Consider the following 22318-nt stretch of genomic DNA (forward strand, 5'->3'; position numbering starts at 1 on the left):
GGCAGAGGGACACGAGTACAGAAGAGACATTGCTCTTACTCCCTTGAGGGGCTCTCGGAGCCCTACATGCCCTCCCAAATAATGATTTGCTCTTGCTCAGGCATTCAGGAGTATTAACTATAGGCTGGCACACGGCTCTTCCCTCCCTGGCTCCGCAAACCGCACGTGCAGCAGAGGAAAAGGCTGTTGTGTCAGACCTCAGCAGCGCGGCTGAGCTGCTCCATCCCCCTCCCCGCGTGTGGCCGTGGCGCTTCCACCAGCACAGGTGCCAGGGAGGCTGCTGCACCATCTCAGCAGGCCACAGATGTCCGTCAGAAAATTGCCGAGTGACCTTGGTGCGAGAAGTGACATCGAGGCCTTCCCCGCACCGAGCGGGTTTCTGAACCGCCGCCATCCGTCGCTCACCTACTCCGTGCGCTCGCACAGCCGCTGGCACCCGCGCACCCACACCGTGCCCTCTTTAACACGCCCCCGCACGGCACGAGGCAGCGGAGTGCTGTCACCCCCATTTTACAGGGTGGGACTCTAAGGCAGAGAGAAGAAGTGGTTTTAACAGCATGCCTGTGGCAGAGCAAAAACTGAAATCTTGTTCTCTTATATTCCCAGTTAGCACATTAATGACCTAAATTCTGCATCCTTTCCCCATCCACCGCCCAGAGGAGCTAGGAGGCACTGGAGGAGAGGATGGGGTAGCACAGGCGAATAGTCAGCGTCCAAAGTCACGGCACTCTGTGCTGAGCACAGACAAAGCAGGGGCTAAAGTGGGACCAATGCTGCCCACCCTGCCCTCACGAACCCTGGCAGGGTTGAGCCAGGGAGGGGGATCAGCCTGGCGCAGCGTATCAGCCTGCGGTGAAGGGCAGCTCCTCAATGCCACAGCATTTTAAGCAAGCCAAGGCTGGACACCCCAACGGCCAAGCACCCTGCTGAGCCGGATCAGCAAGGCCTTTTGGACACTCAGCACCAGGAGCAGATTTTCAAAGAGCCTGCATGTCCCCTCACCCTGCCTAAGCGGCTGAACCTCTAACTAGCTATCCCACACGAGTCCTTAGAGAAGACACTCTGCACAAGATGCACCATCTTTCCCAAGCAGCTTGATTCTTCACATAGGAATTAATCAGGCTCAAATACAGCAAGAAACGGAGACGGGGAGAGGGAGAAGAGAGGAAGCAGGGAAAGGATGGCACAGAGTGAGGGGGTTTCCAGATGCAGTGCCTCTTTCCTCCTTGGCTCATTCCAACTGGGGGATTCTGGCTGTGTGCCGGGAGCCTCGGCTGGGAGGTGCACGCAGGCTCTGCCTGCCCCCCCAGCGTGTATGGGCAGAAGGCACTCAGCTTTCGGGATCTGCTGGGCAAGGAGCTGAAATCTGAGGCTGGAGATTTCCCCGATGCCTCGGAGAGCGGCAGTGTTCACGTGCACGGTACAGCAGTGACCGCAGCCAAAGGACCAGGGTGATGAGCTGCTCGTCTGTCGCGGGCAGATGGCCCCAGGCAGTCAAGGGCAAGCAAGGGAAAGGACCCCCTTCACGCTGTATCTGCCTTGCTCACAGGTATTAAAGTGGGCAAGTAGCAGGGTGGGAGGGTGGCAAGGGAATTTGTTTAGCTATGAAGCTTTCCTTCCAGAAGAGAAGCAGACACTTCTTGAACGAGGTAACTGGATTGTGGATGGGTGATTAATAACCTCCTTTCATAACCCACAGTTTCAATGTGGGAATAGCACTTCAGAGGTACATGGAGAGGCTTTGTTCCTACTTTCTTCTCCTATTACTTACCTCTTAGATGCACACACCTCCTCTCTGCTGTCCCTAGCCTCTTCATGGAAGCGCTTTGAACTAGTAGTTAAAGGCGATAGGTATCTTCAGAAGCATCAGATACAAGCCGACTGGATGCAGAAGGAGTCGAGCTTGGGAGCTGACCTAGAGGAACCCACCTACCTGCCTTTTACAGCTACTTGCTCAGCACTGCCTTCCAAAGCATCCCAAACCTTGCTCCAGCAAGGCATGGCCTTGAGAAGAAACTCAGGGGAAATGCTTTGAGCTTGGTCCTTCTTCCAGCTATTCCCAAATACCTGAAGGATCATTGGAATTCATCTGGAATAAACCTTCCAAGACATGACTTGGGGACCTGACATAGTCCCTGAAGGTCTCAGTCTGGGTAGGGTTGGCCTGGAAGAGCTCTGAGTTCCTCGCAAGCAACCCTTCCCAGAGGCAACAACCACAAGTGTGGTGGCTTCATTGTCGCCTCACCCTGCACACCCAGCTGGTCCAGCGGCTGGGCTCAGGGCCAGGGTGGCCAGCGGCTTTCCCAGGTTGCCACATCATTTGTCACTCTCCAGACTTGGGCTCCAAACTCTTCTGCTGAGGGATCAGTCAGCCTGAGCCACTTTGGTGGCTGACCTTTGGTGAGGGGCCCCATGGGATCACCATGCCTATCCATGCACCTCATGCGGACACTGCATTCCTCCTTTCTGAACAGATTATGTCCATCAGTTTTATGTTAATGGCCAGCCAGTGCAAAAGTCCAGAAGAAAATGGAAGGCAGGAGAAAAAGTTTGGGGGAATCCCAGGAGGTATAATGAAATTGCCTTCCACATGGTCACCCTTGTACAAGCGTGAACAACCTGATCCTTTGAGATACTAGTCCACCAGTGATCACGATGATAACATCGCTTGAGGATTACCTCTCTGGAGTGGTATTCCTGATTTCAAGAGAAGAGAGACATGAATGACGAAAATAAGAGCCTGCTAGACATCCCAGATGACAAAAGACTGGAAAGATGATGCTGGCCTCCTGCTGGGATGGCTTTGCTGGTCATGGAGTGTGTGAAAAGGGGTGCCCCATGACTAAAGCTAGCAGAAGGCCCTGTATGTAAACGAGCCTGATGAAACTGAGGGTAACCAGCCCAGCTTCCCTCACTTATGGCAGAAGATTTTGCTTCCCCAGTGCAAAGGGTGTTTTGCTGCTGAACTGCACACACACACTAGCACCAAGCTCCTTGCAGCCTTAGTCTGTAAGAGAACACAAGAGGAGGCCTGATAAAGGTATGCAAAAACGAGCAGTCATATGGAGAAAGTAGATTAAGACCTTTTGCTCTTCTTGTACCGCACCAGAACAACAGGATGTATCTGCCCATGAAATGAATAGGCAGCAAATTCACAGCTGAGAGAAACAAACACTTTTCCATCTAAACCCGATCACCTTGTCGTACATAGCACTGCTGGGACCCACCGAGACCACGTCAGGTGAAACACAAACACCCACAGTTACGCCGGTCGATGCTGAGGGGAGGGACCCTGACCCTCGTGCTTCGCAGCGTGACCCAGTCTCCACCTCCTCTTCCCATCCCGCCTCCCGCAGAGGCTGGCAGCGCTCTCCTCTCCGCCTGCGGCAGGAGTCACACCTGCCGGCCAAAGCCTCTGGTCCTCCCCAGCGTTGAGCGAGGGGCACTGGGCTAGGTGGGCGACAGGCTGGATCCGGACAGCGAATCCCATCTTCCTGTGCAAATAAGAGGGAGATACATGTGTGAGTGCGCGAGGAGGGTACCCGGGCATTTAATGGGCATCCGTACAGTAGCGGGCGTGCTGCCTGGGAGGAAGGCAGGGCAGGCACAAAGGGCGACACAGAGGGCAGCTGTTCCCGCGAGGCAGGTTTTGGTGTTCTCATTTGTTCTTTTTTTCTCTTGTTCCCTAGGGAATTTTAAAGGTCTGTGTAAGCAAATCGATCACTTCCCTGAGGATGCAGATTATGAAGCCGATACAGCAGAATATTTCCTCCGTAAGTCCGCAGGCTCTTCTCCTTGCAACGGCTTGTAGGTGCTAGCGTCGGGTGCCTTTTGCTTTCTGAAGGTAGGGTGGTGCAGACGCTGGGACCTGTGAGGCTCAGCGGGCCAGAGGAGGTGACCCCAGAGGCTCACCAGCCCCCCAAAACAGCTCCACTCTCACCTCCCTGGGGCCCTGCCCATGAGACAGTGCAAGTTTCGAACTCATAGTAACAACCAGTGGCATTTTTTATTAACGGCAATTAATTATGATATAACTCCAGAGTCTTAATTCAAATCCATTGGAGAGCTGCTGAGTGGGCATAAGGTCAGGACTGGGCTAGCTGGGGCAGTGTGAGTGTGTGTGTGTGTCCTCCTAAAGCAGAAGAAGTTTATATTTCCTTACCTGATACTCCAGTTGCATCAGGTTTAAGAAACCAGCTGGATTGTGTCCGAGGAGCACCTATTTCTGTCTTCACTTTTCCCCAAACACCACTTGCCTACAGAGGCTGCAGATCTGATCTTTGCTGGTTTTAGTGATTTCAGTGATGGGAACGGGAAGCAGGAATAAGGACAGTCAGAGCCCTTTGAAGAAAGGACCTGGTCCTTTCTTCAGAAAGAAGAACCCTCGGGAGAGGTACTGTACCCCGGGCACACGGCATCTCCATAAGGAAACCTAACCTGAGCTCCGAGTCCAGCCTGGGACGTGCGGGAGAAACTCACACCGTTTTGCACATGGGGACAGGGAAGGCAGCCTGGCCAGCAGGGCAGACCCACATCGTGTGTTGCCCTCCCTGACCACAAGTCAGCATTTCCACCTGCCCCAGAAGCAGGAACTTGTTCTTCCTTTAGCACAGCTGAACAGGGATCACTCCTCCTCTTAGGTCCCCACCTTGCTATCCCGCCCTCCCTCCACAAGCCCAATGCCTTTTGACATCACGAGAAGAGATCTTCTCCCTTCAGAAATCTGAGATAAGAGCTTTCGACCTCTCAAGGTTAAGCATCAGAGGTCTCCAAAGGCCGGGAGTCTTTCAGAATAGCTCCTTGTCATCTGGGCGTGCTCCAAGCCAGATGTGGAGACCCAGCCCTGCGGCAGGGATGAGAGAGATAATTTAGGCTCTGTGAGGCTCATTTGTATGTGAAAAGAGGCGGATCTTATGCTGCTTCCTCTTGGTTTCTCAAACAGTTCTTCATCCGCTGTAAATTGTAAATAACCCAGGGAGATTGCTTCTTTCAGATGCCTCTCTGCAGCATCAATCTCTTAATCGCTGCGAGGCCCCTGAACGGCAGAGCTGAAGACTGGGGTTTGATCCGGTTTGGCACAGCAACTGGGCAGGCTGCCTCTGAGGGCAAACCAGCTTTTGCAGAGCTGTTTGGGAGCGAGGAAGCTGCTTGCAGCATCAGCTGCACTTCAGAAAGAAGAGCTGGGGGAAGGGGGCGAACATCTCAAGAAGGATGGGTCTGTTCCCTCAGAGGGAACAAGATCTGAAGACAAAAACTGGCCCAATGTCAGGACCTGACAGTGTCCCCAGGGTAGAGCCCTTCTTAAGAAAGAACCAGGTTCAAAGAGGGATTTGGCAAGTCAATAAAGGACTACTTGGGTCACTCTTGAGGGAAGAGGGATTTCTGCTGGCTTAGACCTGACTGGAGAGGGACCCCACTGAACAGCTTCTTCCCAGGACTTCTGCCAAACCGCAGTCCCTGGGCGCTCTGCATGGGCGATGCCGAGCGGCACTGGCAAGAACAGCTAGGAAGTTGTTTATTAGTATCAGACTAGGCGATTGCCTTATTCAGGGGACCAGACAATTGTGGGGCAGTGTCCGTGGCCTGGCTAGAAGGGCTTAGACTTTATTTCTGCCAGTCGTCCACATAAGGTGTCTTAGGCTTTTTGAAATCAAACGCCTGTTGTCAGAGAGCAAGCAGAAGCACCCCTGCATTTCTTTGCTAGAAGACACTCTCTAACTCGCGTTAGAGGGTAGACGGATGATATGAGGGAGCATCCGAACACCATCATGAGTCCCCTTCTCTTTAGACCAAAGGCTCTGGACCCAGGAAGACTGGATGAGATTCTGCCCTCTCTTGGTGGCGTGGTCCTCCTGAGGGGCAGAAAGCAGGGGCTGAGCGAGGCTGCTGTCCTCCCCCACCACATAACGCCCACAGCTCCCCATGTCAGCCGGCAACTTTGTGTTCTCCCAACAGAGGTGAATTTCAGAATTAAAACCCAGATAAAACTGATGTGGTCAGGGCCAGGCTGCAGGACTGACCAGGCACCCCTCTAGAAACCCTCTGAACAGCGGGTGTCTGCCTCATGTTTGCTTCCTGCCGTTTAAGCTTCGCATTGTCAAATCCCGCTTTGCTTTCCAGAAGCTATTAAGATGGTTATTATCACTATTCTGTTCCCTGAAACACAGCCAGGCAGAACCGGAAAGCAAGCGAGAGAGGTTTCTCCCTGCCTTTTGCATTCCCCATGCACAGGCAGCGGGCTAGGGCCCCCCTCAAAGAGCCGACTGCTTGTGCCTGGTAGGATACTGATGCCAACAGGGTCTTTGAAGCACGGTCTCTGCCCGCTTAGGAAAAAGTCCTGCGCTTGCCTCAGCAGGGTTCATTCTTGCAGGCAAAGAGGGATTAGCTTTCATCCCCTCTTCCAGATCTTTGCTCCACAAGCAGAATTGCACCAGCCCATCTGATAGCTTTCTTTATCAAGCAAGGCTTCATTTCACACTTTAACAGCTTATTTTCTCTTGGGAAGGGAGGAGGGAAGGCCTTCCTAGTTAAAAAATGTGAATATTGGCAACATGAACCCAGGCAGACCATTGGTACCCACTGAACAGCCCACGAACAGTGTGTGCATGTGTGCGTGTGTGCCTGGGTGTGCGTATACACAGTCCTGGCCTTTCGCTGAGTGAATACAAGAGAGTCCCCCCAGAAGCTTTGGGGTATGTTTTGCATGCTCGTATGAGCATATACGTGCATCTATGCCATTGCCCTCTGCTGGCTGAGCTCTTCCCGTATCGACCCATGGAGAGCGTGCGTGTGTGGCAGCTGGCACATCCGAACCCATCACTGCCCTCTGGAAGGAGCCCAGCTGTTTAATCACTAGGATAAGCCCCGCGTTTCGGTGCACAGGGCTGGGACTTTCGCTTCTCAGTCTTCACTGCAGCCGCAGAGCAGTGCACGGCACCAGGAGCTCCTTCTCCGCCCTAAAAAAAAAAAAAATCTCTCCTTGAGTTGCTCGTGCCTTTTCAGGAGGATTCGAGATTGAGCAGCTCCGTGGGAAGCATTTGGGTTGCTGCTCTTTGACGAGCGGGCTCGAGCGGCAGCGCCCCACAGGAGGAGAAGCCGGATGGTGCCAGGGCTCTCCCTCCAGCCCGTAGTCCCCCCGAAAGCGGGGGAAAAGACAGCGTGAGGGGGCATAGGCAGCACGGGCAGGCTCCCGGCTCAGCCACCAGCCCCGCAGCCCCCTCTGCCTCCGTGCATCGGACCACCGGCTGCGTGTCAGCGGCCAGGGCGCGGGAGAGCTGCTTCGGACCACTCGCTTTTTCTGACACACTTTGTTTCTCTCTCCCTCCCTCTGTCCCCCGATGCCTTTATCCCTCCTTGAATTAATCTCCCCGCCCACGTTGCCCTCCGTCTCTCCCCTTCGCCCCCACCCACAAAACGTGCTCGGGTCCCCCCGTCCCCTCGCCCCTGTGCTCCTTTTCCTCTCTCTCACACCCGCGCTGTTCTTTCTGCCCCCTCCCTCTCTCCTCCGCAGGGGCTGTTAGAGCCTCTAGTATTTTCCCGATCCTGAGCGTGATTCTGCTTTTCATGGGTGGACTCTGCATTGCAGCCAGCGAGTTCTACAAAACCCGACACAACATCATCCTTAGTGCCGGCATCTTCTTCGTGTCCGCAGGTAAAGGGATGCACAGGGCCTGACGCCCCGGAGATGGGCTCCGGGGGGTGGGGGGGGGCTGCCCCACCTGCAGGGGCACGGTTGCCTGGACAGGAGCGCGTGTGTTTCCCAGCCCTGATGAGCCTTATTCGGGGTGAAAGCAGCCTCCCAAGGATGCCTCTCTGCTCCGCTGCTCGCCTGGCAGAGGCAGGCAGCAGCGCCCTGCAGGCAGGGCCCGTCCTGCTGCTCGGGAGCTGCTGGAGGGAGAGGGCTTCCCTGCGTCCAGCGTCTCGCAGGGACCAGCCTGGACTGCAGGCACGTGAAGAGGGTCTTGCCCGGCTTTCCCAAGGAAAGCTGCCCACCGGGAGGGGATGGGTGGCTGGGGGCCCTCCCATCCCCACCTCCCAGGGGCAGGAGCTCAACCCCACGGCCCCCACCACCGCCTTGTGTGACCCTCCTGACGTCTCCCTCTCTCTCCCTCACCGGCCGGCCGCCAGGTCTGAGTAATATAATTGGCATCATCGTATACATATCAGCCAACGCTGGAGACCCCTCCAAGAGCGACTCCAAGAAGAACAGCTACTCCTACGGCTGGTCCTTCTACTTCGGGGCCCTGTCCTTCATTATAGCCGAGATGGTGGGAGTGCTGGCCGTCCACATGTTCATAGACCGGCACAAACAGCTGCGCGCCAACGCTCGTGCCACGGACTACCTCCAGTCCTCCGCCATCACCCGCATCCCCAGCTACCGGTACCGCTATCAGAGACGCAGCCGCTCCAGCTCCCGCTCCACCGAGCCTTCACACTCCAGGGATGCCTCTCCCGTCGGGATCAAAGGGTTCAACACCCTCCCATCAACAGAGATCTCGATGTACACCCTGACCAGGGACCCGCTGAAGGCAACCACCACCCCCACCGCCACCTACAACTCCGACAGGGATAACAGTTTCCTCCAGGTTCACAACTGTATCCAGAAAGAGAACAAGGACTCTATCCACACCAACACAGCCAACCGCCGGACCACCCCGGTATGAAGCCGTCGCCAGGAGCTGAAAATGGGGCAGGAGCGGGCAGGAGGAGGTGGGGTGGGCTGCGGGGTGGGGAGGGTGGAAGGGGGCAGGGGGCAGCAGGGGGGTGGGAAGGAGGAGGTGGAAGCGCCCCATGGGGGGGTGGGGACCTTCCCAATGCGCAAAAAAAAAAAAAAAAAAAAAATCCACAAAAAACAACAAAAACAAAAAAAAACCAACAAAAAAACAACCAACGAACAAGCAGATAAGCAGACAAACAAGCGAGCGAACAAAAAAACAAACAAACAAACGAAAAGGAAACGCGAGGAAAGAGACAACAGTGAAAAAATTATTTAAAAAAAAAAGAAAAAGAAAAAAGGAAAAAAAAGAAAAACTTTAAAACCGAGAGAGAGATTTAAAAAATAGAAATAAATTTAAAAGAAAATGCATGATTTCCCATGTACCATTATTTTAACATTTAATAAAAACAGACTTAAAAAAAAAACAAAAGGGAACCAAGAAATAACAAACGACAATAAATCAAGTGGGAGGAGGAGGAGGAGGAGGAGGAGGAAGCGGCAGCTCTTTGGATTTTGGGGGGTTTTATTCTTTAATTTTACAGTTTGTTTCCCACTTACCTTTAACCCAGCATGGGATCCTCGGGGGACAGGGGATGGGGGTTTGGCTTCGGTGTCCGTGGGCCGGTTACGGAGGATCCCGGGGTGCCGGGGTCAACCGCAACCCTCTCCATTCCCCCGGCATCCGTGGGGACCCGCTCGTCTGCCGTGGGTCCATAGGGGTTAAGAGTGATTCCTGTCCCTAGGGAGCGCAGGAGCCGATGCTGAGTCACCCCTCCGCAGTGTCCCCAGAGGGGGTCCCCGCTTCCCGGCCCTGGGGACCCTGGGGTTAATGGTGACAGTGCAAAAAGCAAACAGACACAGTAAATAAAGACACACACACACACACACACACACACACACAAGGACAAAAAAAGGTTTCTTAAAGAAAAAAAAGTGGCAATTTTTTTAATAAAACAACAGCTATAAATAAATGTAAATATAATAAGTGGATTTACTTGCAAGAAAAACAGATAGTATTTTTTTCTTTTCATTTTTGTTTTCTCCAGCTTTAAACTGTGAAAAAAAAAGGAAAAGACAGCGGGGAGCGGGGTGGGGGCACAGGCAGAGGGCGGGGGGCTGGTGGAGGGAACCGGGGCTCCCATCCCTTCAGGATGCTGCAGGCTGGGGGGGATGCGGGAGGCCAAAGCCGAGGGCAGCGTGCCGACGGGGGGGCGGCACTCTCGCGCACGACTGCCCGGGCATGCGCACGCTCTCCTGTGAATGCTCTGGAAGCTCCCCCAAAATCTGCCCGGACCCCCCTTCGGTCCCACCAGTGGGGCTGCAGCCATGTTGGGGCATGGCAAGCCGCCCCCTGAAATTGCTCCTGTCCCTCCCTGGGCACAGCCAGCCCACCCTGACCCAAAGCCAGCCGCCGGCTGCTTGGCCTTGACACACGTACCCCCCCAGCCCCCACCCCAGGGAGCCCCCTGCCCTGGGCCTGAGCCCCCCCGAGTCGCAGCGGCCATGCCAGGGAGAGGTGCAAGGCCGCCGGGCGCCTCCACGCCCGCTGGGTTTTGTCCTTGTCCCCCCCTCGCCGGGGGGTCCTGGCCTGCTGCGGTCTCATCCACAGCGGCGAGGCGAGCTGGGCCCCGCCATCCCGCCCCAGGACCCCTGGCCTGGCCGCAGCCCCCTCCCTCCCTCCCTGCCGTGCCGGGGGAATGGGGCGCCAGGGGTGACAGAGACCCCTTTTAATCCAGCTCCCCCCACGATGGCCGCTGCGGGTACAGGCGGGAGGGGAGGTGGTGGTAGGGGAGTGTGGGGTTGGGGGACTCTGTGACACCCCACGAGCCGCCGGCCAGCCCGGGGCAAGGACAGGGCCCCTTTTGGGGCGCGAGGCTGAGGGTTTGCAGGATGGCGCCGAGCCCTTCGGCAGCTCAGACCCACTTTTCGACTTTTTTCCGTCCCTGTTCCTGCTGCTCCAGTTTTAGGAGCCGCGCAGTCCCCTGCTTTGGGTCCCAGCGGGGTTTCTGCTTAAAAGCAGCCTGATCCTCCCTGCACTACCCCCCCACCCCCAACTTTAACCCCCCCCTCCCCACCCCAGGGCAGGGCGGTGGGGCAGCAACAGGAGGGGGTCACCCCCAAAAACGGCATCACAAGGCAAGAGGAGGTGAGCGGCTTGGCTGGGTGTCCAGAAACCCCCTCCCGTGACCCCCCAGCCCTTTAAAAAAGGTTCAGAGGGAACCCCCCCACCGCCATGCCCCCCCAAGGAATAAGGTAAAGCCGGTTTCCCAGACCCCGGCGCAGAGGGAGGGCGGCGTTGGGGTTTCCATCCCCAGCCGCCCTCGCCCGCCCGACGCGGCGCGGAGCTGGGGAGCATTCACAGGGCCGAGCGTGCCCCCGGGGCCAGGCGGGAAGGGGGGAGCGCGTGCGGGAGGCGAGGGCTGGCGGGGAAGCTTTTTTCCGAGGGTGTTGCTCATGTCCAGCTCAAATCAGTACAAGAAACCAACCTCCATTTTCTTTATTTCGTGGTTTTTTTCAGACTGTTAAAAAGAAAAAAAATTTTAAAAAGAGAAAATGACAAAAAAAAAAAAATCCTGGTACATGAAATAAAGATTTTTTTTTTTATAATGTGGTCCTCATTCATGTGGATTTATTGGGGGGGATTTATTGTACCACTGTGCCGGAGGAGTACCTGGAAACCCAGCAAGAGAGCCAACTATTGCAGACAGCTTTGTGCTCTTCAGCGGTAGGTCTTGCTTCAACTGCTCTTCTCAAGCGGGTCTTTGCGAACAAGGAGGAAGGAGGAGGCAAGAGGAGATGGGTTTGCACAACTTTTTTTGAAGTAAGTGCAGATAAACTCGAGTCACGCATGCTGGCTTTCCCTGCTGCCCTCCAAAACATCCGTTCCAGCCCCTGTTCAGACCCCAGCATTGACCCTCCTGTCCCGTTCCTCCCGGGGTGGTGTAACCACAAAGGACGATGCCCCAACTCCCACCTGAAGACAGCAGCTCTTGTGGCAGCAATCCAAGAACCACCAGCGAGCTCAGAATTTGCACAGGCTCGAGAGCTCAAAAAGAAAGAGAAAAGAAAGTGGGCATAACATTGTTTTGGGGTTTTGTTCAGCCACTCATGGGATTTCTGGTGATTTCCTCAGTAGTTGGGTTGGCAGTGGCTGCCTGGTGGAAATACTCAGCGTTGGAGCCCAGATCAGGGGTTACTTACAACCGGCGCTGCAGACCCAGAAACAGGTGAGGTGGCAGCAGGGCAGGGAGGTGAGAGCCCTGCAAAGGGGACCGGGCTCCCGGCATGTCCCCTCACCTCCCACCCCACCACCGGCAGCAGGGGTGCCACCAATGCGCCGAGATCCCCTCCCCCTCCGCTGGGCTCCCGTTTGCCGTGGGACCCTCCATGGCTTTCTGGAGCGGACCAGGATCCCCGCCAGACGCCACCACCACCAGCTCAGAGGGTGACAGGGAAGGGCAGCAGGTCGATACCGGTGCTCAGCATCTGGATTCCCTGGCCGGCACCTGTGGGGCCCCCCCCTTCAGCCCCACCCCCTCCAGCTCACCCCTCTCCTTTGGGCCCCTGGTAGCACCTCACAGCCACCCCGCACCTCCCCAGCGTGCCTCTCAGCACACACATTTTGGGGGCCAGCCGGCGGGACGCTTCACCGCCGAGGTAATCGGGGGCACCCGCCGCCCCATTTCTGCTCCTCCTCCGGGGACCCTTCCCAGGAGCAGCCTCGCCAAGAAGGAGGGCACGAGGAGGGGAGAGGCAGCAAAGCGGGCCAGGTACCGGCTCCGGGGGACGCCGGGGAGCTCCCAGCCCTGCCACGCGCACGTCTAGGACGCAGCCGCCTCCCCTCCCCGTCTACCTCACAGACCCCAAAACCTTCTCACCCCACCCCCATCTCCTTGCCTGGCTCTGAAGCCGCCACCAGTGCAGGGTGCCCCCACCTAGGGATGGGTGGGATGAGCTGGAGAAACCCTCCTGCATCTTCTCCATCCTCCCTGCAATGTTTCCAACCCGGGCCTGCTGCAAAGCTGGAGGGGCAAGAGGGTGCTCCCTCATCCCCCCCCATGCCAGTGGGGCACTGGGGAAGGTTTGCTTCCCAGGCGATGCCCTGCCCGGAGCGGAGGGAGTGCATGGCTCAGCCCCCCTGCACGACTCCATGAGGGGCTCCTTCCTCGCAGGGTGCAGATGGTCTTATGTTTTCTGCTTCTTCCCTTCTCCTTCTGGCTTTTACAGGATGGGGCAACGGAGGGGGAGAGGCAGGGAAACAGCACCAGCCTGAAATTAGGCCTGGGGAATGCTGCTCAGATGGAGCCAGCCTCCATGCCATAATAATTAATATGAATACTCAGCACTTATACAGCACTTTTCATGTTCAAAGCACTTTACAAACATTAACTAATTAATCTGTCATATTAAGTGATGTCTTAAAGGGGCGGCATTGAAAGCAAAGGGCTTGTGCGTGGGCGGGAGCCCTCATTCCCCCTCTCTCCCAGAGTGCATTAACACTTGGGTGGGTGCGAGACCCTAAAATGTTACCCTGTGCCCCTCCTGGGTCTCAGTGCTCCCTATGCCACTTGCTTGCCTCTCCCAGTGCTGGCTGTGTGCTCCAGCAGGCCGTGGGTATACCAGGGGTGAGCAGGGCACCAGGGTCTTCTCCACAGCACTGAGCCACTGAGGTCCTGGGGATGCTGGAGACTTGTGACTGAGAGGTCACTTAAAATATTTGGGTTGGAAAAGTCCCCCCGCCCCAGTCCCAAGCCCCAGCAGTAGGGGAGGAGAGCCAGCAGGCCCTTTGCAGCACAGCAGGAGTGGAGATGCAGCAGGTAAAGTCTGGTCTGATGCCTTCAGCCAGGTCCCCGTCACGCCCCAGCCCCGGGCCCTCTCTGGGGGCAATGGCCAACCCCTGCTTTCAGGTGCTGGACAAAAGCAGCGCCTGGCCATGCATGGGGCTGATTTCTGACAGCCCCCTTTCCAAATCTGAGGACACTCTCTCAAACGTTGGCTGGGGATGGGTGGCAGGCAGGCAGGCAGGGCATCTGCCAGGGAGAACACTGCCCCACTCAGAGCAATCCCCTAGGATGGCTCTGGCAAAGGATCCAAACTCGAGAGGGCACACTCTGCCCCAGGGATGCCGCCCGGCGCTGGCAGCGGTGCGAGGTCTTCCCTTGCCACGGAGGCAGCATGGCTGAAGAGGGGGCTCTCTTTGGGGGATGGTACGGGGCAAGGGAGCGCTTCCTGCTGAGTAACGCCTGGCTCCCGGTGCTGGTCTGCCGTTAACGTGTGCTTGCCGCGCCTCTGCTGCCTCTCTCGTATGGACCACAGCCAGGGCTGGCTGGGTTTTGCTTCTGTGGGAGATGTTCTGAGAGCTCCTCATGTGGGGAAACCCAGATACTCGGCTATTAAATTAATGCCGGGCATTTAACAGCATCATTGTAGTGGTTTAAACACCTAGGAGCGGTAATTAGTAATAATGGTTTGGTGAGGGAGGAAATTAAGACCCAGGTATGGAGCCCAGTACTTTTCTCTGCAGATAATTTTTAGTGCCAAATGACTACAGAGAGAGGCCAAGTGTCAGACACACAAGCCTACTGTCTTGCTTGTGTGTGAGGATTGACACGGTGGAGGAAGACAGCCACATATCTCACCTTCCAAAAGCCAAGCGCCGAGGCCAAGGATGGAGAGGCTCGAGAAGGAGAACTGATGGAGAAAGGGAGTCTCTGAGGAAGTACAGTCAACCTAACAAAAGCCACTAGGTCAGCAAGGCTGGCAAAGGGCAGGCCAGCTGAATGTCCTGGAGGTCTGTCCGAGGGTTGAGGTGGCTCCAGATGACTCGGCATCCCCTCCCTGGGTGCCTTCCAGATGCTGGGGGCTTCTTCCCTCCTCTCCCCAGGCCCTTTGGGATACCCCCTGGAGAGACAGAAAGAAGAGGCAACAGTTTTGGTAGGGAAGGGAGGCAGACGGAGGGTAAATTTTAAGAGTAGCCAAGGACCTATACAGATTAAGGGGGTATGAATTAAATGCCACCAGCCTGAGTTTTCCCTCCAAGAGCGGAGAACAAGTCATCTCTCTTGCTAAGCTGAGGCATGGAGCTGGACCCTGTGGGGGCTGCTGCCCAGTATGCTGCTCCTCACCCAGACGGGGCATTTATAAGAAGTCCTGACCAAACCGAGTGCACCTGCACCGTATTTTGGTGGCTCCACAGAGCTCCAGAGCAGCCGTGCAGCCAAAATGTCCCATGGAGGGGAGAAACTCCTCTCCAACCCGGGAGAGGCGACAGGTCCTAAAAAGACCTTTTCCTGGGGATTTGTGCCCACAAGGGTAGGGCGGACATCTGTGATGTCCCAGTGTCCATGGTGGATACTCCATCCTAAAGTCGTCAACCACCGGCTGGTAGAGGGGTGCTGAGGACCTGCCAGGCATGGAGCTGCAGTGAGGACCCCGCCAGAGAAGCCAGGACCCCGATGGGCCATGCTGCTCTCCGTGGGCACAGCAGCAGAGGCAGGAGACTGGCAGCCAGGTGCTCGCCCAGCCCTCATCTTCCCGGACTGCAAATCCCAGCTTTGACCTGGCTTCAGCAGAGCCAACGCAGACGTGAACCATTCTGGCAAAGCGTTGTCATTTGTGCCAGTTTTACACCACGGAGAGGAGTAACGTGCGAATGACGCCAAACCCTGCTGGCCTCATTTTGCTTGCCCTTTATTGAAACCTCCGGGCTTTGCACCCCGGGCACGAAGCGACCAGGGTGCAACAGCTCATGTGTGCAATGAGGGCTCGGACGACGTGGCCTCGGTGTCCTCTGCAGTGGTCAGCTCTTGACATTGCTGAAAGTCCGCAGTGAACGAGCCGGCTGGCCCAGCACCGGCAGCTTCAGCAAAGGGGTCGAGATATACGGGTATGGGCTGAGTCCCAGAAACAGATCCACAAGGGCAAAGCACTGGGCTTGGGAAAGGGTTTTCTCTGCTGCTGCTCCTCCTGCTGCTCCTGATCCCCTCGGGGATGGAGAAAACAAGGGACTTTGCTCTCTAGGGACCTGTCAATCAGAATCTGCCACCACCGTTTAATTTGCTGAATTTATGCCTGCCAGGAGCGCCGGCCTGGCTGCTCGTTCCTGAGCAGGCAGTGCCATCCCGTGGGACGAGCTGGGCACAGCAGCGGAGTCTCAAAGCCGCACCGTGCAGGAGCTGGAGCAGCCGCACAGCTCCCACCGGAGATGCAGCAGTGGGACCATTGCCCGGTGTCCCACTGGTGCACAGGGGTGGCCGGGGACCATTTCCACTCTGCCAGGGCTCCTCATTACCTGCTTCCCCTCATTCCCCCTCTCCTTCCAGCAGGAAAGCTCAGAGGGGACACAACAACCCCCCCCGAACATGGGGGTTCGGCTCACTCCCACCAGGAACAGTCTTCAGCCAGCCCAGGGGCAGGTATGATTTTAGGAGGGGAGGGCAGACAACAAAGGTCTTACCCTGAGCTTGGTGTGGCCGTGAGGTTCAAGGCAGCATGTCCCAGCAAGCCTCCCTACCTCCCCTCCCCTAAATTTTGCAGCTCCTCTGGTCTCTGGCTGGTGCTGGGCCAGGGATCGCCCAGGAGCGTTTAGCGGGGAGATACTTCACATGTGCAGAGAAAAGAGCAATCCCACGGAGCAGTTCCCAGGTCAGGGAGTCCCATGGCTGCCCCACGTCTCCTCCTGCCCCTGCTGCTCTCCCCCGAGGGCTTGGCGCTGCTTGTGGGTCCTTTTGGGGAGTGAGCAGTAGAGGGAAGGTCCCTTCCCATCCCCAGTCCCTTCCCATCCCCTCCTGCAGAGGCCACAGCAAAGCCTGGTCCTGACCTTGGGAGTCAGCTGCGACCTTGGGAAGTGCCTCATCCAGAGGGACAGGCTGCGGACAGGGAAGAGGAGAGAAAGGAAGACCTTGGGCTACTGCAGTGGGAGCTTTCTGGAGCAAGGCTGAGAGTGCGCATCCTTCCCAGCTGCCTCGGGGTGCCTGACGCCCGATGGGGGACATACGCAGCACGGCTTTGCCAGAAGGGACAAAAGCGCCCGGCTGACTCCTCCAAAGACAGAAGAGAGCAGATGGCGCTGAAATCTGCTCAAAAGGAGAGGAAGGAATAGCCCCGAGGCTCCGCACTCCCTGTACCCCAAGACGCACATTTGTCCCCGGCCAAGCGTGTCGACCAGCCCCGCCTCTGACTTACCGAGGGGCAGGGAAGGGAATGGCAACCACCGGCTCGCTGGGCTGTTGCGTGTCCCTTGCCGCTGTTCTCTTTTGTAGGGGCTTTCCTGAAAGTCCCTGGGAGGGGAACAGCATGTTATACATAGGTAGCATCTGCATTCGACTCCTTATTGCCTTGATAACTAGGTCTTGCGCAAATGGGATTCGACTCTGCTCCCTAGCAGAAATCGCTTGGACTCTCTTTGTGCCTCCTGACGTCCTGCTTAGACCTCTTTGCCTGGCTGGCATAAACAGAAAGCTTTCCAGAGGAGGGACCAGCCAGGCAGCAGCATTTGCAGAGCATGTTTAGCCCCAGAAGATTCTGATTTTTTATAGAGGTTATTGTAACGCTGATGATGTTGAAGGAAATAACTGTGGGTCCTTCTGTGCTGGGCAAGGGCCTTTGTAAAGAAAGCCCGTGTTGCCTGCGGTTCTGCTCACACACAACAGGATCCTTTTCAGGGCAGTGCTGAATATAACGCAGGCACTGGAGAACCACAGGGCACGGAGCAGGGCTCCCGCAGCTGAAAAGCAAACCGCTAACCCAGTGGTGAGAAGGCACGGTGTGTCTCGCACCCTCCATCACGCAGGGCCCCATCCTCTTCCCTGCCCTTGGTCCGGCTGGATCTATGCAGCATTTTCCAGATGCAGCAGCCATGACCTCCTTCTGCCTCTGTTGACACGGTTCCCCATCACCACGATGGCTTATATCTCTAATGTATTTCTCCTCCGGTGAGGCAGGGAAATGTTGTCCCTCCCTGAGCAGCATGGAGGTGCCAAGCTCCCAGTGGGATGGCTTACCGGGGTGGCCTGGAGGACAGCCGCAGAGCAGGGATTTGTGGCTCAGCCTGTGGACTCCCAAGCTCATTCCCCAGCCACTGCACCAGCTTTCCTCTCCTTCTGCAGGCTCGGAGCCAGCAGGGACGCTGCCGGCGCCAGCTGCTCTAATTGAGCTTTGTAGAATAAACTTGTGGAATTAGCCTGTTGGCTGCTGGGATAAAATCCAGCGCTGAGTGGAGATCAAAGGAGGCAATCTTGCTGACAGTTTGCGGGGAGACAGCCGGACCCGGGCTCCTTCTACAGCTCTGGAAAGGGCAGTGTTCAGCAGCCAAGGACGAGGACGGAGCATGACACACACTGCCTCTTCGACGATACATGTGGTCCAGGCCCTGATAGACAAAGTTACAGAAGCCTTGGGAGAGATCTGACACTGGTGATAAAACCGGTCAAAGCCAGGCAAGAGACAGCACTAATTCAGAGAAAGACAATTTTTGGGTGCACCATAAATTTGTGGCTTTTCCTGGTAGCATGGAAGGAGCAGACAACGCAAGGCCAGGCTCTGAGCCCAGCCTACAGAAGCAACATGGTTTAAGAAGGGGGAGCCTGCCCTTGCCAGGTTTCTGTCTGTCCTTGAGGGCGAGTCCGTCCGGCCCAGCAGCCGCGGGGAGAGCTCAGTGTGGCAGGAGGAGGAAGAGGGAGAAAGCCTCGCAGTGAAAGCACTATCTGCTACCACGAATAATAAACTCAGCACATTCCCTGCGTGGACCTTATTGTACGGACATGGCTGGTCTGAACGCACGCAGCAAATCTGCCAGGTGCCACCTGCTTCCAGCCCCGCTAGATCGCACAGGCAGCAAATTAAAAATCAGATTCACAGCACATGCACAATAAAGTTGCTTTATGGCCGTTTTTCCAGGGTTCCTGAAAATCCAATCAAGCGTTTCCCTGAAAAAGCTGGGGAGCAACTGCCATGCGAGGAGGGCAGGTTCATAGTTCAGCCCCCAGGGCACCCGGGAGCGGTGTGAAGGCGCTGGAAAGGAGGCCACGTGTCACAGCGAAGCACCTGGCCTGGGAGAACAGCAGACTGAGAAGGCAGATACAAGTGCAACGGGAAAGATGGGATGCGAGGGGGAAGGTCAGGGAAGGACAGAGGGTTTCCCAGCCTATGAACACCGGCCTGTGGCAGGAGCCAGTCCATATACGGCCAAGGTTGGTTGTAAGGAGAGCCCAGGAGCCAGCAGTGAGTTTTGCTGCTTTAAAGATGACGACGATGACTTCGGAAGAAGAGTCTGACCTGAAGAGGTGTGTAAAAGTCAGGCTTCTCCCGAGGGGGAAGGCGTTAAGGCTGAAGACTCTTTCCCTTGGTTTCTGGGTTTGTCAAGAGTCACGGGGCAGTGGAGACTAAGCATATGGCACAGGCGTATGGTGTGTTTGCTCTTTAGTGAGGAAAAAGAACCCAACTGGCTATTTGTGATGCATTTGTTATAAGAAGGAGAAAAGGAACTACTAGAAAATAGTGTTTTAATGTAAACATTAGTTTTCCAATCCTCAGCTACCTCTTTGAGTGGAAGTACAGTCACGCAAGCTGGAAAGCAACCCCTGTCTTAAGGCTTTCCAAGGCATCTTCAGTCGAGGCAGAGGTGATCTGTTTTCTAGGAAAGGCCCCTAACGGGTTGGGTGCTTGGACTTGCTTTCCTTCATTTAAACCTGGCAAACCTCTGGTAACACTGCCTGAGCTGCATATTGTCCTCACTCAGCAAGAGGAGGCTGCTGCTCAACGCAGAGCCAGCTCACAGAGCGACAGCTCCCCAACAAGCCCCGAAATGCCACAGAGGCTGATGGTGGTGAAGGTTTTGGACTGGAACAGCCACGGTGCTGGAACAATCCCCTCTTTTACGGATCTGCTAACACCAGCACAGAGACCAAAAAACGGAGGAGTGGGAGACAAGAACAGAAAACCAGATGGGAGCAATTTATCCTGGCTGTTCTCATGAGCATCTTCCAGGGTAGAGTGATTAGCCTTATTAACTGATTAAGTGATTAATTAACTGATGAGCTGAAATTATGGATCAAGGATCAAATGATTTCAAGCAAGTGTATTTTGAGTACTTTTCCAGGAAACGACGTATCTCACGTGCCTTTAACGAAAGCTAGAGGCCGGGCGGCGAACCGTTTGCGGCAGCAGCCTGCGGGGTCAGCGAGACAGGACGAGCGGCCCCGGCCGCAGCACGGCACAGGAGACAGGAGGTGCAGTGCCTGCTGCGAAGCGCAATGCGAGACAGACCCGCTCCCGCCCCTCTTCTAGTAAATTTGACCTAAAAATGTGGCAGCAAATCTTACCCTCTTCTAGACTGGATTTTTTTTCTTAGAACCTCTCTTCCCCTTGATAAGAAACTGGAAGGTTGTGTCCATACCCAGAGGAGCATTCATCCCGTACCAGGCACTCCCTATGCATGTTCTCTCCTCCGACCCACGCCTATGCCCAACTCTGTCCCCAGAAAAGGTAGTCTGTCGGCCAAGCCCAAACTGCACACGATCTGTCATCTCTGGGAGACAGCAGCGGCGTTACGTTCTCCTTTAAGCACCTCACGCAGGCTCGGGAGTGAGGAGGAAGCCGTGGAAAGGTTTATCAGTCTGTTTATCATTGCTTCTCTTCATTCATTCCTTAGTCCAGTTTTCTCTTCAGGACTTCTTGCTCCTTTTATCACCATCTCCTAAGCAGGACACGCGCATAGCAACTCCTTCCACCAGTCAGCCCCTCTGAGCCCGTTTAGCCCGTTGCTCCGGCTGGGGAGGGCGAGGGACGGGCGCTGCGGGGGTTACCTGGAGCTGGGATCGCACCGAGCCACCACCAGCGACCAGCGAGGCAGTTCCAGCACTAATGATATTTGTCTCTAAAAAGGCTGTTTAGGTGAGACAGTTACAAATTGTATTTTATAAACTGTATTTCTGTAAGTGGATTTTTTCGCTAGCGGGGAAAAGTGCTTTAATAATCCCACTTCTGATTAATGGCAGGGTGTCTTGGCAAAGCAGAGACAGCTGCGGCTTCGGTTCTTTCTCAAGGAGGAATTACAAGTGGTAAATAAAAGAGAAAATGCACACACCTCTGCTTAGAAAATATTGATCTAGACTCTTCTTAGGTAAAAGACACCCAGCAAAATTCTCTAAAGAGTTAGTTTTTAGCCTGTGAGCTGGAGAGATCTGTAAACCGGATCCTGCTCTTTTTAGGGGTAGAGAAAATTTCAATCACTCTGGCATGTGAACATCTGAGATTTAATGATTTATTGCCCTCACTCCCTGAGAAGAAATACTATCCCAGTTACAGAGACAGGGATCTGAGGCACATGCTGTATTAAATGCAGTAATTTAATGGTCTCCTAGAGAGGCCGTAGGGCTGAATCCTAACTTCCAGTCCTAGGTCTCCCCGCCAGCAGGTCAAGGAAAGCCACCAGGGACAATGCAAAACCTTGAACACCACACTGTGAACACAGCAAGGGCAACTGCAATTCCTATTCTTCGCACATCTTTACCTCTGAAAGTCAAGTGTTTTGTAACAATCTCTAAGACACAAAGTCGGTTGAATGATCATACAACTACAACCTGAAAAGTACCTGCTTTTCTACAAGACCGTTGCGTAATTTGGAATATATTTTTATTTCAAGAGGTTGTGTGTGTGAGAAAATTAAGAAGCGCAGCATTAAGTCATGTTCCCTGTCCTGACACATGGCTTTATTCATATACTTCTTGTCCAGAGCCCTGTAAGTCTGTTCTTTATCAAAGTCATAAATCTCTTAACTTCCATCTCCATTTTTATCTGTGAAAACAGGAATTCACCCACCAGACTTCACAATAATTCCATCTCATGTCTGTGAAACAACCTGGCACAACCAGATGGGCGACTGCATGCTAGTAATTGAAGTCTTCATTTGACTAAGCCAAGGATCAGTATTCTTCCAATACATGATTTTAGGCCAGGTAATTTGAATTCAAGTTCTTCCAAAGAAAAAAAAATATTCCTCAGATTGGGTGGTCCCTTGTGTTTTCACGAAGCCCAAGATATCTTCACGAGATTAGAGGATAAACGAGAGGAGGAAGTTTGTTAGACTACTTATCCCACCCCGTTGCTATCAGGTCAGTCAATTACACCAAAACCATTCCCAACAGACATGTGCCTACCGTAGGCTTAAGCACTTCTGCTAAGAGAAGTTCCACATTTCAATTAAGTTTAATCATCATTACCGCTGCAGAAGATGTTTCTGACACCTCACCATTGTTTGGTTATCACAGAAAATAACGTTTTCTTCCTCTCTGTGACAGCCAGGTACAAACACAACGGCTTTGTCATGCATCACCCCCGGCTTTCCTACTGAAAAGTCAAACCCAAGCTTGTTAATCGATGGGGCAAATTTGCCATCATTAACACCGCTCTCTTCCCGCTCCTGCTCATTTTTGTCATTAAGCGGTCATGAGGAGGGAGCGAAATGTCGGAAAGCGGCACCGCCGCGACAAAAGGCCCACCCGGGCGGGAGGCAGACAGGCCGCCGCCGCCCGGCCACACACAGGCCGCAGCCTCACGCTGCGCGCCGGCCCCCGCGCCCTCCCGCCGGGCCGCCGCCCCTCA

General features: G+C 55.0%; 1 protein-coding gene across 1 annotated transcript; it reads left to right on the forward strand.

The window, feature by feature from the left end:
* Positions 1 to 2260: 2260 nt before the first annotated feature.
* Positions 2261 to 8819, forward strand: CACNG2 (calcium voltage-gated channel auxiliary subunit gamma 2). The gene is made up of 3 exons (XM_075160879.1): positions 2261 to 3773; positions 7511 to 7651; positions 8128 to 8819. Exons 1-3 carry the CDS (start codon positions 3518 to 3520, stop codon positions 8661 to 8663), a joined length of 933 nt encoding a protein of 310 aa, XP_075016980.1. The 5' UTR covers positions 2261 to 3517; the 3' UTR covers positions 8664 to 8819.
* The last annotated feature ends 13499 nt before the right edge of the window (positions 8820 to 22318 follow it).

Source organism: Calonectris borealis, chromosome 1 (genome assembly GCF_964195595.1).
Source record: "Calonectris borealis chromosome 1, bCalBor7.hap1.2, whole genome shotgun sequence".
Taxonomy (NCBI): domain Eukaryota; kingdom Metazoa; phylum Chordata; class Aves; order Procellariiformes; family Procellariidae; genus Calonectris; species Calonectris borealis.

Excerpts from the sequence above, each read along its gene's own strand:
- CACNG2 (XM_075160879.1), top strand. The coding sequence starts at position 3,518 with ATGTGTGAGTGCGCGAGGAGGGTACCCGGGCATTTAATGGGCATCCGT. Across the intron at positions 3,774-7,510 it reads TACAGCAGAATATTTCCTCC|GGGCTGTTAGAGCCTCTAGT; the intron begins GTAAGTCCGCAG and ends TCTCCTCCGCAG. Across the intron at positions 7,652-8,127 it reads CATCTTCTTCGTGTCCGCAG|GTCTGAGTAATATAATTGGC; the intron begins GTAAAGGGATGC and ends GCCGGCCGCCAG.